Genomic DNA, 12164 nt, shown 5'->3' on the forward strand with positions numbered 1-12164 from the left:
TTCAAGTGCAAATTTGGGGGTCTCAGGTGCCAATTTTGGGGTCTCAGGTGCCAGTTTAGGGGGTTCAAGTGCAAATTTGGGGGTTCCGGATACAAATTTGGGGGACTTAGATGCCAGTTTGGGGGTCTGAGCCTCCAGTTTAGGGGGTTCAAGTGCAAATTTGGGAGTTCTGGATACAAATTTGGGGGACTTAGATGCCAATTTGGGGTTCCGGGCCGCCGGTTTGGGGGGTTCAAGTGCAAATTTGGGAGTTCCGGGCGTCACTTTGGGGTCTCGGGTGACAATTTGGGGGACTCGGACCCCAATTTGGGGATCTGGGGCGCTAATTTGGGGGGTTCAAGTGCAAATTTGGGGGTTCTGGAAGCTATTTGGGGGACCTAGATGCCAATTTTGGGGGTCTCAGGTGCCAATTTAGGGGGTTCAAGTGCAAATTTGGGGTCTCAGGTGGCAATTTGGGGTCCCGAGGGACAATTTGGGGTTCCGGGTACAAATTTGGGGGACTTGGATGCCAATCTGGGGGTCTGGGCGGCCAGTTTGAGGGGTTCAAGTGTAAATTTTGGGGTCTAGGGTGCCAATTTGGGGACTCAGATCCCAATTTGGGGGACTCAGACCCCAATTTGGGGATCTGGGGCGCTAATTTGGGGGGTTCAAGTGCAAATTTGGGGGTTCTGGGCGCTATTTGGGGGACCTAGATGCCAATTTTGGGGGTTTCAGGTGCCAATTTAGGGGGTTCAAGTGGAAATTTGGGAGTTCCAGGTGCCAATTTGGGGTCTCAGGTGCCTATTTAGGGGACCTGGAAAAATAAAATTCCCATTTAAGATGAATCTGGAATCATCAAATTCATCACTTTTAATATGGGTCTGGAAAAATAAAATTCCCCTTTAAAGTGGGTCTGGAATAATAAAATAATTCACTTTTCAGATGAGTCTGGAATATTAAAATTCACTTTTAAGGTGGGTCTGGAATAATAAAATAATTCACTTTTAATATAGGTCTGGAAAAATAAAATTCCCCTTTAAAATGGATCTGGAATAATATAGTAATTCACTTTTCAGATGGGTTTGGAATATTAAAATTCACTTTTAAAGTGATTCTGAAATAATAAAATTCACTTTTAAGATGGGTTTGGAAAAATAAAATTCCCATTTAAAGTGGGTCTGGAATAATAAAATAATTCACTTTTAAGATGAGTCTGGAATATTAAAATTCACTTTTAAGGTGGGTTTGGAATATTAAAATTCTCCTTTAAGATGGGTCTGAAATAATAAAATTCCCCTTTAAAGTGGGTCTGGAATATTAAAATAATTCACTTTTCAGATTAGTCTGGAATATTAAAATTCACTTTTAAAGTGGGTCTGGAATAGTAAAATAATTCACTTTTCAGATGAGTTTGGAATATTAAAATTCACTTTTAAGGTGGGTTTGGAATGAAAAAATTCACTTTTAAAGTGAGTCTGAAATAATAAAATTCACTTTTAAGGTGGGTCTGGAATATTAAAATAATTCACTTTTCAGATGGGTTTGGAATATTAAAATTCACTTTTAAGATGGGTTTGGAATAAAATTCACTTTTCAGGTGAGTCTGGAATGATAAAATTCACCTTTAAGTCTGGAATCTCAACTCCTGCAATGTCCCCGCAGTGTCCCCAATGTCCCCAGTGTCCCCTCCTGGCTCCTCCCTGGCACTATTTGGGTTTCTCAGCCATCCCTGGAGCTGCACGGAGGGAAATTCTCCCGGAGCACAGAGAGACCTTTCAGCTCCACAAAGGGAATATTCATCGGGAATTGCTGCTGGAGGAGCCAGGCTGGGAACAAAGGGCTCTTTGAGTGTCCCCGAGCTTGGGGACAGCTTGGGGACAGCCTGGGGGGACAGGGACAGAGGGACAGAGCCTGGAGACAGCTTGGGGGAACAGGGACAGAGGGACAGCCTGGGGGGACAGGGACAGAGCCTGGGGGGACAGGGCCTGGGGACAGCCTGGGGGGACAGGGACAGAGGGACAGAGCCTGGGGACAGGGACAGCCTGGGGACAGCCTGGGGGACAGGGACAGGGCCTGGGGACAGCCTTGGGGACAACCTGGGGGCAGAGCCTGGGGACAGCCTGGGGGACAGAGACAGACGGGACAGCCTGGGGGACAGGGACAGAGGGACAGCCTGGGGGGACAGGGACAGAGCCTGGGGACAGCCTGGGGGGACAGGGACAGAACCTAGGGACAGAGGGACAGCCTGGGGGACAGAGCCTGGGTACAGCCTGGGGACAGAGCCTGGGAGGACAGGGACAGAGCCTGGGGACAGCCTGGGGGGCACAGGGACAGAGGGACAGAGCCTGGGGACAGAGGGACAGAGCGATAGAGGGACAGAGCTTGGGGGCAGAGTTTGAGGACAGCCTGGGGACAGAAGGACAGAGCCCGGGGACAGCCTGGGGGCACAGGGACAGAAGGACAGAGCCTGGAGGCTGGGACAGAGCTGGGGGACAGCCTGGGGACAACCTGGGGATAGCCTGGGGGACAGAGGGACAGAGCCTGGGGGGACAGGGACAGACGGACAGAGCTTGGGGACAGCCTGGGGACAGAATGACAGAGGGACAGAGCCTGGGGACAGCCTGGGGGGACAGGGACAGGGCCTGGGGACAGCCTTGGGGACAGAGCCTGGGGACAGCCTGGGGGACAGGGACAGAACCTGGGGACAGAGCGACAGAGCGACAAAGGGACAGAGCCTGGGGGTTTTTCGGGTCTCCAGGGATTTTTGGGGTTTTTTCGAGGTCTCCAGGGTTTTTTTTTAGGGTTTCCAAGGGTTTCTGTGGGGTCTCCAGGGGTTTTTCGGGGGTCCTGCAGCTAAACCCCCCGAGATCCCCAAACACCGACTGCAGTGGGGCTGAGCTATGGGTTTATTGGTGTGGGGTCACCAGGGGTTTTGGGGGGTTTCCTGGGGGGTTTCCTGGGGGTTTTAGGGGTTGTCAGAGATATTTATAGGGTCTCCAGGTGGGTTTTGTGGGGTCGCCATGGGTTTTTGGGGGTCGCCAGGGATATTTATAGGGTTTCCAGGGGGGGTTTTAGGGTTTCCAGGGAGGTTTTAGGGGTCTCCAGGGGATTTTGTTGGGTTTCCAGGGGTTTCTGTGGGGTCTCCAGGGGTTTTTCGGGGGTCCTGCAGCTGAACCCCCTCCGAGCCCCCAAACACCGACTGCAGTGGGGCTGAGCCACGAGTTTATTATCGTGTACAGCAGTCACCTCCCGGCGGATTGGGGTTTTTTTTGGGTAGGTCTCCAGGGGTTTCTGTGGGGTCTCCAGGGTTTTTTTTGGGGGGAAATCTCCAGGGGGGTTTTGGGGTCTCTAGATGCAGGTATCGCCCCCAGCCCTGCCCTTCTCCAGGCTCCGCAGTTTCCAGTCCAGCGCCTGCTCCCTCCGGCGGATTTGGGTTGTTTTTTAGGGGTCTCTAGGTGTATTTTTTGGGGGTTTTTGGGGTCTCTAGATGCAGCTCTCGCCCCCAGCCCTGCCCTGTTCGAGGCTCCTCACTCTTCGGCCCAGCGCCTGCTCCCTCCGGCAGATTTAGGGTTGTCTTTTTGGGGTCTCCAGGGGTTTTGGGGTCTCTAGATGCAGCTCTCGCCCCCAGCCCTGCCCTTCTCCAGGCTCCGCAGTCTCCTGCCCAGCGCCTGCTCCCTCCGGCCGTGCTGTCTCCGCAGCGCTCCCGCCTGAGCCTCCAGGCGCCGCAGCTGCTCCGCCTGCTTGCGCCGAGCGCCGCGGTACGCCAGAGCCAGCGCGCTGCGGGACACCATCGGCATCCGAATCGAGCCGAGCCGAGCCGGGCCGGGGAACCGGGATGGGGAGAGAGGGGAGCCGGGGGAGAGGGGAGTCAGGGAGTTCGGGGGGTCTGGGGAGTCAGGGGGGTCGGGGGTTTGGGGGAACGAGGGGATTCGGGGGAGCAAAGGGAGCCAGGGTGGCTGGAGTTTGGTGTTCGGGGAGGCAGGGGGTTCGGGGGAACGGGCAGAGTCAGGGGAGCAAAGGGAGTTAGGAGAGCGAGGGGAGTCAGGGGTTTGGAGAGTCAGGGGGTTCGGTGGGTCAGAGGAGGAAAGGGAGTCGCGGGGCTGAGGGGACACAGGGGACACGGGAGATCCAGGGCCTCCAGGGGACTTAGGGGACACAGGGGATCTAGGGGACACGGAATATCCAGGGGATCATCCAAGGGGCATAGGAGACACATGGAACCAACGGGATCCCGGGGACCCAAGGGACCCAGGGGTCACAGGACACTCAGGACATCCAGGGGACACCGGGAACCCCAAGGGATCCGAGGAACACAGGACATCCAGGGGACCCAGGGGACCGAGGGACTCAGGGGACACAGGGCACTCAGGGGACACAGGGGACTGAGGGGGTCCCAAGGGCCACCGCCCCCAGCGCGGGTGCCACATGCCCACCTGTGCGCCTGGAAGAGCTCCGTGGTGACAGCGACACTCCGCGCCTGCTGGGCACGGCTGGCGGCGCTGCCATGCTCCAGGGACAGCGCCAGCTCCTGGGCACGGCCACGCAGCTCCTCCGTCCTGGGGACACCCGTGCCACCATCCTGTGCCACCAGGGCCACCGGAGCCACCAGTGCCAGCAGTGGCCCTCCCAGCACCATTCCCATTCCCACACCATTCCTGATCCCACTCCATCCCAATCCCTCACCATTCCCAGTCCCACCCCCTTCCCATCCCCATCCCCATTCCCATTCCCATTCTCACCCCATTCCCATCCCCATTCCCATTCCCATTCCCACCCCATTCCCATTCCCACCCCATCCCCATTCCCATTCCCATTCTCACCCCATTCCCATCCCCATCTCCATTCCCATTCCCATCCCCATTCCCACCTGGCCCAGATTCGGATCAGCTCCTCCCTGGTCCTCTCCGGATCCGGAGGATTCCACGGAGCCATCGCTGCCCGGCGGCCGATCCGCACCTCCTGCCCAGATTTCGGGGGGATCAACTCCCCCATCCCTCTGGATATTCCCCCCAAGACCCCCAAGGATCCTCCCTACCTCCTCGCTGGAGCTGCCGGAGCTGCTGGAGGATCCATCCCAGTCCCGATGATCCCGATGATCCCGATGATCCCGATTATCCCGGTCCCGCTGCAGGTGCAGGAGCAGCAGGCGCAGCGCGGCTTCCCTCGGTCCCTGCCCGGCCAGCTGCACCTCCAGGCTGCGCTTCTCCCGCTCGGCCAGCTGCAGCTTTGTCCGCAGCTCCGCCATGGCCTCCTGGGGACAGCGGGGACAGCAGGGAGCGGGGAAACTGAGGCACGGGGCGGCTGACTCGTGGGGAGGGGTCGGGGAGGGATTTAGGGTGGGATCTGGGCTGGGATTTAGGGATCCAGGATGGGATTAGAGATCCAGGGAGAGATCCAGGAGGAGATCAGGGATCCAGGGAGGGATTTAGGGATTAGGGATCCAGGGTGGGATCCGTGAGGGGATTGGGGATTCAGGGATGGATCCAGGAAGGATCCAGGGTGGGACATAGGAGGGGATTAGGGATCCAGAGAGGGGTTTAGGGAGACATCCAGGGTCTCAGATCTGGGGAGAGAATTAGGGATTTAGGGTGGGATCCAGGAGGAGATTAGGGATCCAGGAAGGAATTTAGGGATTAAGGATCCAGGGTGGGATTTAGGGAGGGATCCGGGGTGGGATCCAGGGTTGGCACTAGGGATCTGGGGAGGGATCCAGGAGGGGATTGGGGATTCAGGGAAGGATCCAGCATGGGATCCAGGGGGGGATTAGAGATTTAGGGATGGATCCGGGTTGGAATCCAGGGTTGGGATTAGGGATCCAGGATGGGGATCCAGAGTGGGATTAGAGATCTAGAATGGGATCCAGTGTGGATCCAGGGTTGGGATTTGGGATCCAGGGTTGGGATTCGGGATCCAGGGTGGATTCAGGGTTGAGATTAGGGATCCAGGGTTGAGATTAGGGATCCAGGGTGGATCCAGGGTTGGGATTACAGATCCAGGGTGGATCCAGGTTGACATTAGGGATGAATGCAGGGATAGATCCAGGGGGGATCCCGGCCGGACCCCAACCCACCTTGAGCGCCGCCCGCTCCCTCAGCAGCTCCGCCCTGTCCATCCTCCTCCAGCCGACCAGCAGCTCCCGCGCCTCCCTCAGCGCCCGCTCGGCCCTCGCTCGGGGCTCACAGCCTCGGGGGGCCCCGGGGGGCTCGGGGGTGTCCCGCAGCGACCCCTCCACGGCCGCCTGCTCGGCGCGGAGCTGCCGGATGTGTTCCCGCAGCGCTCCCTCCTCCGTGCCGCGGCAGCTGCGGGGTGCGGGTGAGCCGGGGGGACACCGGGCTGGCTCAGTGTCACCATCCCCGCCACCCCCGCCAGCCACGGCTACCTGCTGTCGCCGCTGTCGCCGGTGTCCTCGCGGCTGTCCAGGCTGGGTTGTGCCGCGGCTCCTGGGTGGGCAGGGGGTGCCCAGAGGGGATGTGTGGGGCGTTGGGCTCCCCGCGTCCTCCCCGCGTCCCCCCAGCGTCCTCCCGGGATCGTTTTGGGGTCATTCGGGTGTCCCTCCTGTGTCCCCTCCAGATCCCCGTGTGTCCCTGCTGTGTCCTCGCTGATATCTCCCCAGTATCCTCCCAGTACTCCCAGTATCCCCCCAGCAGCCGCCCTGGAAACCCCCCGGTATCTCCCCAGTGTCGACCCCCAGCGCTCCCCAGTGTCCTCCCAGTACTCCCAGTATCCTCGCCAGTACCTCGCCAGTATCCTCCCCAATATCGCCTCATTATCCCCCCCAGAATTCCCAGTATCCCCTCACCATCCTCCCAAAAATTCCCCAGTATCCCCTCAGTATCCCCAATATCCCCACAGCCTCCTCCCCATCACCTCCAGTATCCCCCAGTATCCCCCCAGTATGCCCCAAATAATCCCCCAGTATCCTCCCAGTATCCTCAGTATTCCCCAGTGTCCCCGCAGTGTCACTCACCCCCACGGCTGCCACCCTCCGGTGTCACCTTTGCCCTCACCAGCTCCAGCAGGGTGGCATAGGCAGCGCCGCAGCGCTCGCTGGGGGACGGGAGGGTCAGGGGGCTGTCCCTGTCCCCATCCCGGTCCCTGTCCTGATCCCAATCCGTGTCCCCATCCCAATCCCGATCCCAATCCTGATCCCCATCCCTGTCCCCATCCCGGTCCCATGCCTATATCCCGCCCCACCTGCAGTGCAGGGTGATGCTGCAGGACGAGTGGCTCAGGGGGGCTGTCCCCATCCCATCAATATCCCCATCCCATCCCATCCCATCCCATCCCATCCCATCCCATCCCATCCCATCCCATCCCATCCATGTCCCCATCCCATCCCTGTCCCCATCCCATCAATGTCCCCATCCCATCCATGTCCCCACCCCATCCATGTCCCCATCCCATCCCATCCCATCCCATCCCATCCCATCCCATCCCCGTCCCCGTCCCCGTCCCCGTCCCAATCCCAGTCCCAATCCCTGTCCCCACCCTGTCCCCACGCTGTCCCCACCCTGTCCCACCTGCAGCGCAGCGCCAGGCACAGGGCGGTGCTCAGGGGGCTGTCCCCATCCTGTCCCCATTCTGTCCCCATTCTGTCCCCACCCTGTCCCCACGCTGTCCCCACCCTGTCGCACCTGCAGCGCAGCGCCAGGCGCAGGGCGGTGCTGCGGGACTCGCACTGCCCCAGCTCCATGCTCAGCCGCTCCGCCTCGCCCTTGCACTCGCCCAGCGCCGCCGCCAGCTCCCGGTTGGCCTCCTGCAGCCTCCCGAGGCACCTGCGGCCACCAGCCGGGTCACCGCCGTGCCTCAGTGTCCCCGCGATCACCGCCAGTCCGGTCACCGCCAGCCCTGTCACCGCCAGTCCGGTTACCGCCAGCCCTGTCACCGCCAGCCCGGTCACAGGCCCGTGCCTCAGTTTCCCCGCGGTCACCGCCAGCCCGGTCACCAACCAGCCCGGTCACCGCCAGCCCGGCCACCAGCGGCCCGGTCAGTCACCGCCAGCCCGGTCACCGCCGTGCCTCAGTTTCCCCGCTGTCACCGCCAGCCCGGTCACCGCTGTGCCTCAGTTTCCCCGCCCGGGGCTCGGGGACATGGCGGGGATTCACTCACTCACCCCCGCAGCTGCTGCAGCCGCTCCTCCTGCTCCCGGCTGGCTCCCGACGAGGGCTGGGGGGACAGCGGGGTGTGGGGCTGGGAGCTGTGGGGTTCAGTGCTGTGGGGCTGAATCCGGTGGAGTTGAACACTGAGGGGCTGCATCCCATGGGATTTTATCCCGAGGGGCTGCATGCTGTGGGGTTTCATCCTGTGGGGCTGCATTATCCCACGGGACGTTTCTCACAGGATTTAACATCGAGGGGCTCCATCCTATGGGGTTTTATCCCATGGGGTTGGACATCGAGGGGCTTCACCCCATAGGATTTTCCCCTGTGGGGTTTGGAGCCGAGGGGTACATCCTATGGGATTTTATCCCATGGCGTCTCACCCCGTGGGGCTGAGAATTGCCACCACCCCGGGCCATGTCCTGCAGAGGGGACAGCGAGCCCCGGGACAGCCCAGTGTCACCTCCCGCCCGGCCGAGCCTTACCCTCACCCAGCCCCGCACTCACCCTGTGCCCCGGGGGGCTGCTGGGCCCGGGGGTGTCACCGAGCCCGGGAATGTCACTCGGCCCGGGCGTGCCGCCGAGCCCGGAGGTGTCACCGAGCCCTGGAGTGTCACCGAGCCCGGGAGTATCACCGATCCCGGAGGTGTCACAGCGCCCGGGGATGTCGCCGAGGCCGGGAGTGTCACTTCCAGATCCTCCCGGCTCCTCCAGCCTGGCCAGAGCCTCCCGCAGCTCCCGCACCTGAACGGGACACGGGGTGGCTGCTCGGGTGACACCGCTCGGGTGACACTGCTCGGGTGACACCGCTCTGGTGGCACCGCTCTGGTGACACCGCTCTGGTGGCACCGCCCGGGTGTCACCCGGTGTCCCCGCACCCACCTTGCCCCGCAGGCGGTCCCGCTCGCCCCGCAGTGCCCGCAGCGCTGCCGTGGCCTGCCCCAGCTCCTGCTCTCGCCGCCCCACGGCTGCCCGCAGGCTCGCGTTCCTCGCCGCCGCCGCCGCCAGCTCGGCGGGTTCCTGCGGGCAGCAGCGGCCAGCCCAGCCCGGGGCGCGGCTCAGCTCCTCCAGGCTCTGCGGACAGCGCCATGGTCAGCCGGTGACCGAACCCGCGGCGTGGGCACTGCGCGGGTGGCGGGGGTGCCGGTCTGTCCCGGTGCCACCCCCAATATGTCCCATTGCCACCTCAAGGGTCCCGCTCTGTCCCGGTTCATCCCCGAGTGTCCCAGCACGTCCCAGTCCCACCCCGAGGGTCCCAACACGTCCCAGTCCCACCCCGAGGGTCCAGTTCTATCCCAGTTACACCCCGAGGGTCCCAGCATGTCCCAGTTCCACCCAAAAGGTCCCAACACGTTCCCCCCAGGGCCTCAGCACGTCCCACTCCCACCCCGAGGGTCCCATGCTGTCCTGGTTCTACCCTGAGGGTCCCAACGCGTCCCATTGCCACCCTGAGGGTCCCATTCTATCTCAGTCCCACCCCGAGGGTTCCAACACATCCCTGATCCACCCTGAAGGCCCCATTCTGTCCCAGTTCCACCCTGAGTTCCCATTCTATCCCAGTTCCACCCCGAGGCTCCCATTCTGTCCCTGTCCCCCCCTAGGATCCCAACACGTCCCTGTTCCTCCCTGGTGTCCCAGCTCATCCCAGTCCCACCCCAAGGGTCCCATTCTATCCCAGTCCCACCCCGAGGGTCCCAGCCCATCCCAGTCCCACGCCAGTGGCCCCAGCCCATCCCAGTCCCACCCCAGAGTCCCATCCTGTCCCCCCCCGCCTGTCGCTGTCACCGTCACCGCTCGGTGCCAGGCGTCCCCGAGCAGCGGCCGCGCCGGTGGCTGCCGGTGCCGGGAGAACACGGCGCGCTCCAGAGAGCTCACGGCGTGCTGCAGGTCCGCGAACAGGTCTGGGGACACAGCGGGGTCAGGGGTGGTGACACGGCACGGAACGGCACGGCGCGGGTGGCACGGGATCGGCGCTCACCGGTGCCACCGCGGGGCGGCGGGGCTGGGCTGGCAGCGGCGACACCGGCGGTGGCTTCCCGGGTGGCCTCGTCCTCCCTGCGGGGATGAAGGGCGGGGTGAGGGGGCGGCGCGGTGCCGGTGTCGCCACGGTTGGTGGCCCCGGTGTCGCCACGGTTGGTGGCGGTGCCAGTATCCCCGTGGTTGGTGGCCCCGGTGTCCCCCCGAGTGGCGGGGGCGGTCCTGGTGTCCCCGTGGTTGGTGGCCCTGATGTCCCCACGGTTGGTGGCCCCGGTGGCCCCGCAGGTGGTGGCCCCGGTGTCCCCGCGGGTGGCAGTCCCGGTGTCACCTCGGCGGCGGTGCCATACCTATCTGGGCGGTGCCACTGCTGTCGCCGCGCCACCGTGGCCAGCAGCCCCGCGATGCTCTGCTGGTAGCTCAGGATGTCCTCGATGTCACCTGCCATGTCGTCATCATCATCCTCATCTTCATCATCCTCCTCATCCCTTTCTCCATCCTCATCCTCCTCCTCCTCGCGCGGTGACCGCGGTGACCGTGGCGCGGTGTCGGTGTCACTGGGCTCGGAGCGGGTGACACCCACCGGGATTTCCTGGGATTGGAACGGGATTTGGTCACTGTCCAGCTCGGCCAGAGCCTCATCCCGCTGTCCGGAGAGGGAATTCCACACCGAGAGCCTCATCACAGTGTCGGGAGTGGGAATTCCACACTGGAGAGTTTAATCCCGGTGTTCAGAGTGAGAATTCCACACCGAGAGCCTCATCCCGGTGTCGGGAGTGGGAATTCCACACCAGAGAGTTAAATCTCAGTGTCCAGAGCAGAAATTCCACACCGGAGAGTTTAATCCCGGTGTCAGGAGAGGGAATTCCACACTGGAGAGTTTAAATCCCGGTGTTCAGAGTGAGAATTCCACACCGAGAGCCTCATCCCGGTGTCGGGAGAGGGAATTCCACACTGGAGAGTTTAATCCCGGTGTCCGGAGCGGGAATTCCACACTGGAGAGCCTCATCCCGGTGTTCAGAGCAGGAATTCCACCCCGGAGCCCCGGAGGAGCCCCAGGGCAGTGTGGGATCAGCCCCGGGGTGTGTCCGGTACCGGCAGCGCCCACTCACCTCCTCCCCGCTGGGCTCCTCTTCCCCGGGGCTCCCCGGGCTCCCAGCACGGCCCAGTTCCGCACTGGGGGTCCCAGTTTGTCCCCAGGGAGGTTCCATCCTGGGGCTCAGGGATGTCCCAGTTCCTCTCCGAGGGTCCTGGAATGTCCTGGTTCCACCATGGAGCTCTGGGATGTCCCAGTCCCACCCCGCGGGTCCCATTCACTCCCAATCCCACCATGTCCCCTTCCCTCCCAGTCCACCCAGTCTCCCAGCCCATCCCAGTTCCACCCCAAAGGCCCCGTTCTATCCCAGTCCCACCCAAGGGTCCCGTTCTGTCTCGGTCCCAGCATGTCCAGTTCTATCCCAGTTCCTCCCCGAGGGTCCCAACACATCCCAGTCTCACACCGAGGGTCCTAACATATCCCAGTCCCACCCTCAAGGTCTCGTTCTATCCCAGTCCCACCCCAAAAATCCCATTCTATCACAGTCCCAGAATATCCAGGTGTATCCCAGTTCCTCCCAGGGATCCCAACACGTCCCAGTTCCACCCTGAGGGTCCCATTGTCCCCCCATCCCACCATTTCCCCTTCCCTCCCAGTCCCCCTCAGTCTCCCAGCCCATCCCAGTTCCACCCAAGGTTCCTGTTCTGTCTCAGTCCCAGCATGACCAGTTCTATCCCAGTCCCACTCCAAGGGCCCCATTCTGTCCCAGTCCCACCCCGAGGGTCCCAGCACATCCCAGTCCCACCCGAGGGTCCCATTCTCCCCCAGTCCCACCATGTCCCTTCCCTCCCAGTCCCCCCAGTCTCCCAATACATCCCAGTTCCACCCAAAGGCCCCGTTCTGTCTCGGTCCCAGTATGTCCAGTTCTGTCCCAGTCCCACCCAAGGGTCCCATCCTACCCCAATCCCACCATGTCCCCTTCCCTCCCAGTCCCCCCCAGTCTCCCAGCCCACCCCAGTTCCCCACCAAGCCTCCAGCACCTTCCGGCACCTTCCAGCACCTTCCTGCCGCTGCCC

The 12164-nt window shown here is 61.9% G+C and overlaps 1 protein-coding gene across 2 annotated transcripts; it reads right to left on the reverse strand.

The window, feature by feature from the left end:
* Positions 1-3310: 3310 nt before the first annotated feature.
* On the reverse strand, positions 3311-11709 carry LOC146426098 (harmonin-binding protein USHBP1-like). Of its 2 annotated transcripts, none has more exons than XM_085040307.1 (15): positions 11165-11709; positions 10403-10644; positions 10057-10133; positions 9864-9979; positions 8961-9152; positions 8586-8822; positions 8093-8145; positions 7614-7754; positions 6947-7026; positions 6359-6419; positions 6050-6278; positions 5015-5230; positions 4847-4938; positions 4413-4535; positions 3311-3756 (listed from the first exon to the last, which is right to left on the reverse strand). In XM_085040307.1, the coding sequence occupies exons 1-15, from the start codon at positions 11363-11365 to the stop codon at positions 3585-3587; spliced, it is 2232 nt and encodes a 743-aa protein (XP_084896433.1). In that variant the 5' UTR covers positions 11366-11709; the 3' UTR covers positions 3311-3584. The 2 variants fall into 2 exon arrangements, with proteins under 2 accessions (XP_084896433.1, XP_084896432.1); XM_085040306.1 differs by having other exon boundaries at positions 8093-8199; positions 11165-11708.
* Positions 11710-12164: the final 455 nt, after the last annotated feature.

Source organism: Lichenostomus cassidix, chromosome 28 (assembly GCF_008360975.1).
Source record: "Lichenostomus cassidix isolate B80296 chromosome 28, HeHo_3.0, whole genome shotgun sequence".
Lineage (NCBI taxonomy): Eukaryota > Metazoa > Chordata > Aves > Passeriformes > Meliphagidae > Lichenostomus > Lichenostomus cassidix.

Excerpts from the sequence above, each read along its gene's own strand:
- LOC146426098 (XM_085040306.1), bottom strand. The coding sequence starts at position 11,365 with ATGGGACCCGCGGGGTGGGACTGGGACATCCCAGAGCTCCATGGTGGA. Across the intron at positions 7,755-8,092 it reads CGGCTGCAGCAGCTGCGGGG|GTGCCTCGGGAGGCTGCAGG; the intron begins GTGAGTGAGTGA and ends TGGTGGCCGCAG. Across the intron at positions 7,027-7,613 it reads CGCCTGGCGCTGCGCTGCAG|CGAGCGCTGCGGCGCTGCCT; the intron begins GTGCGACAGGGT and ends CCCGTCCCCCAG.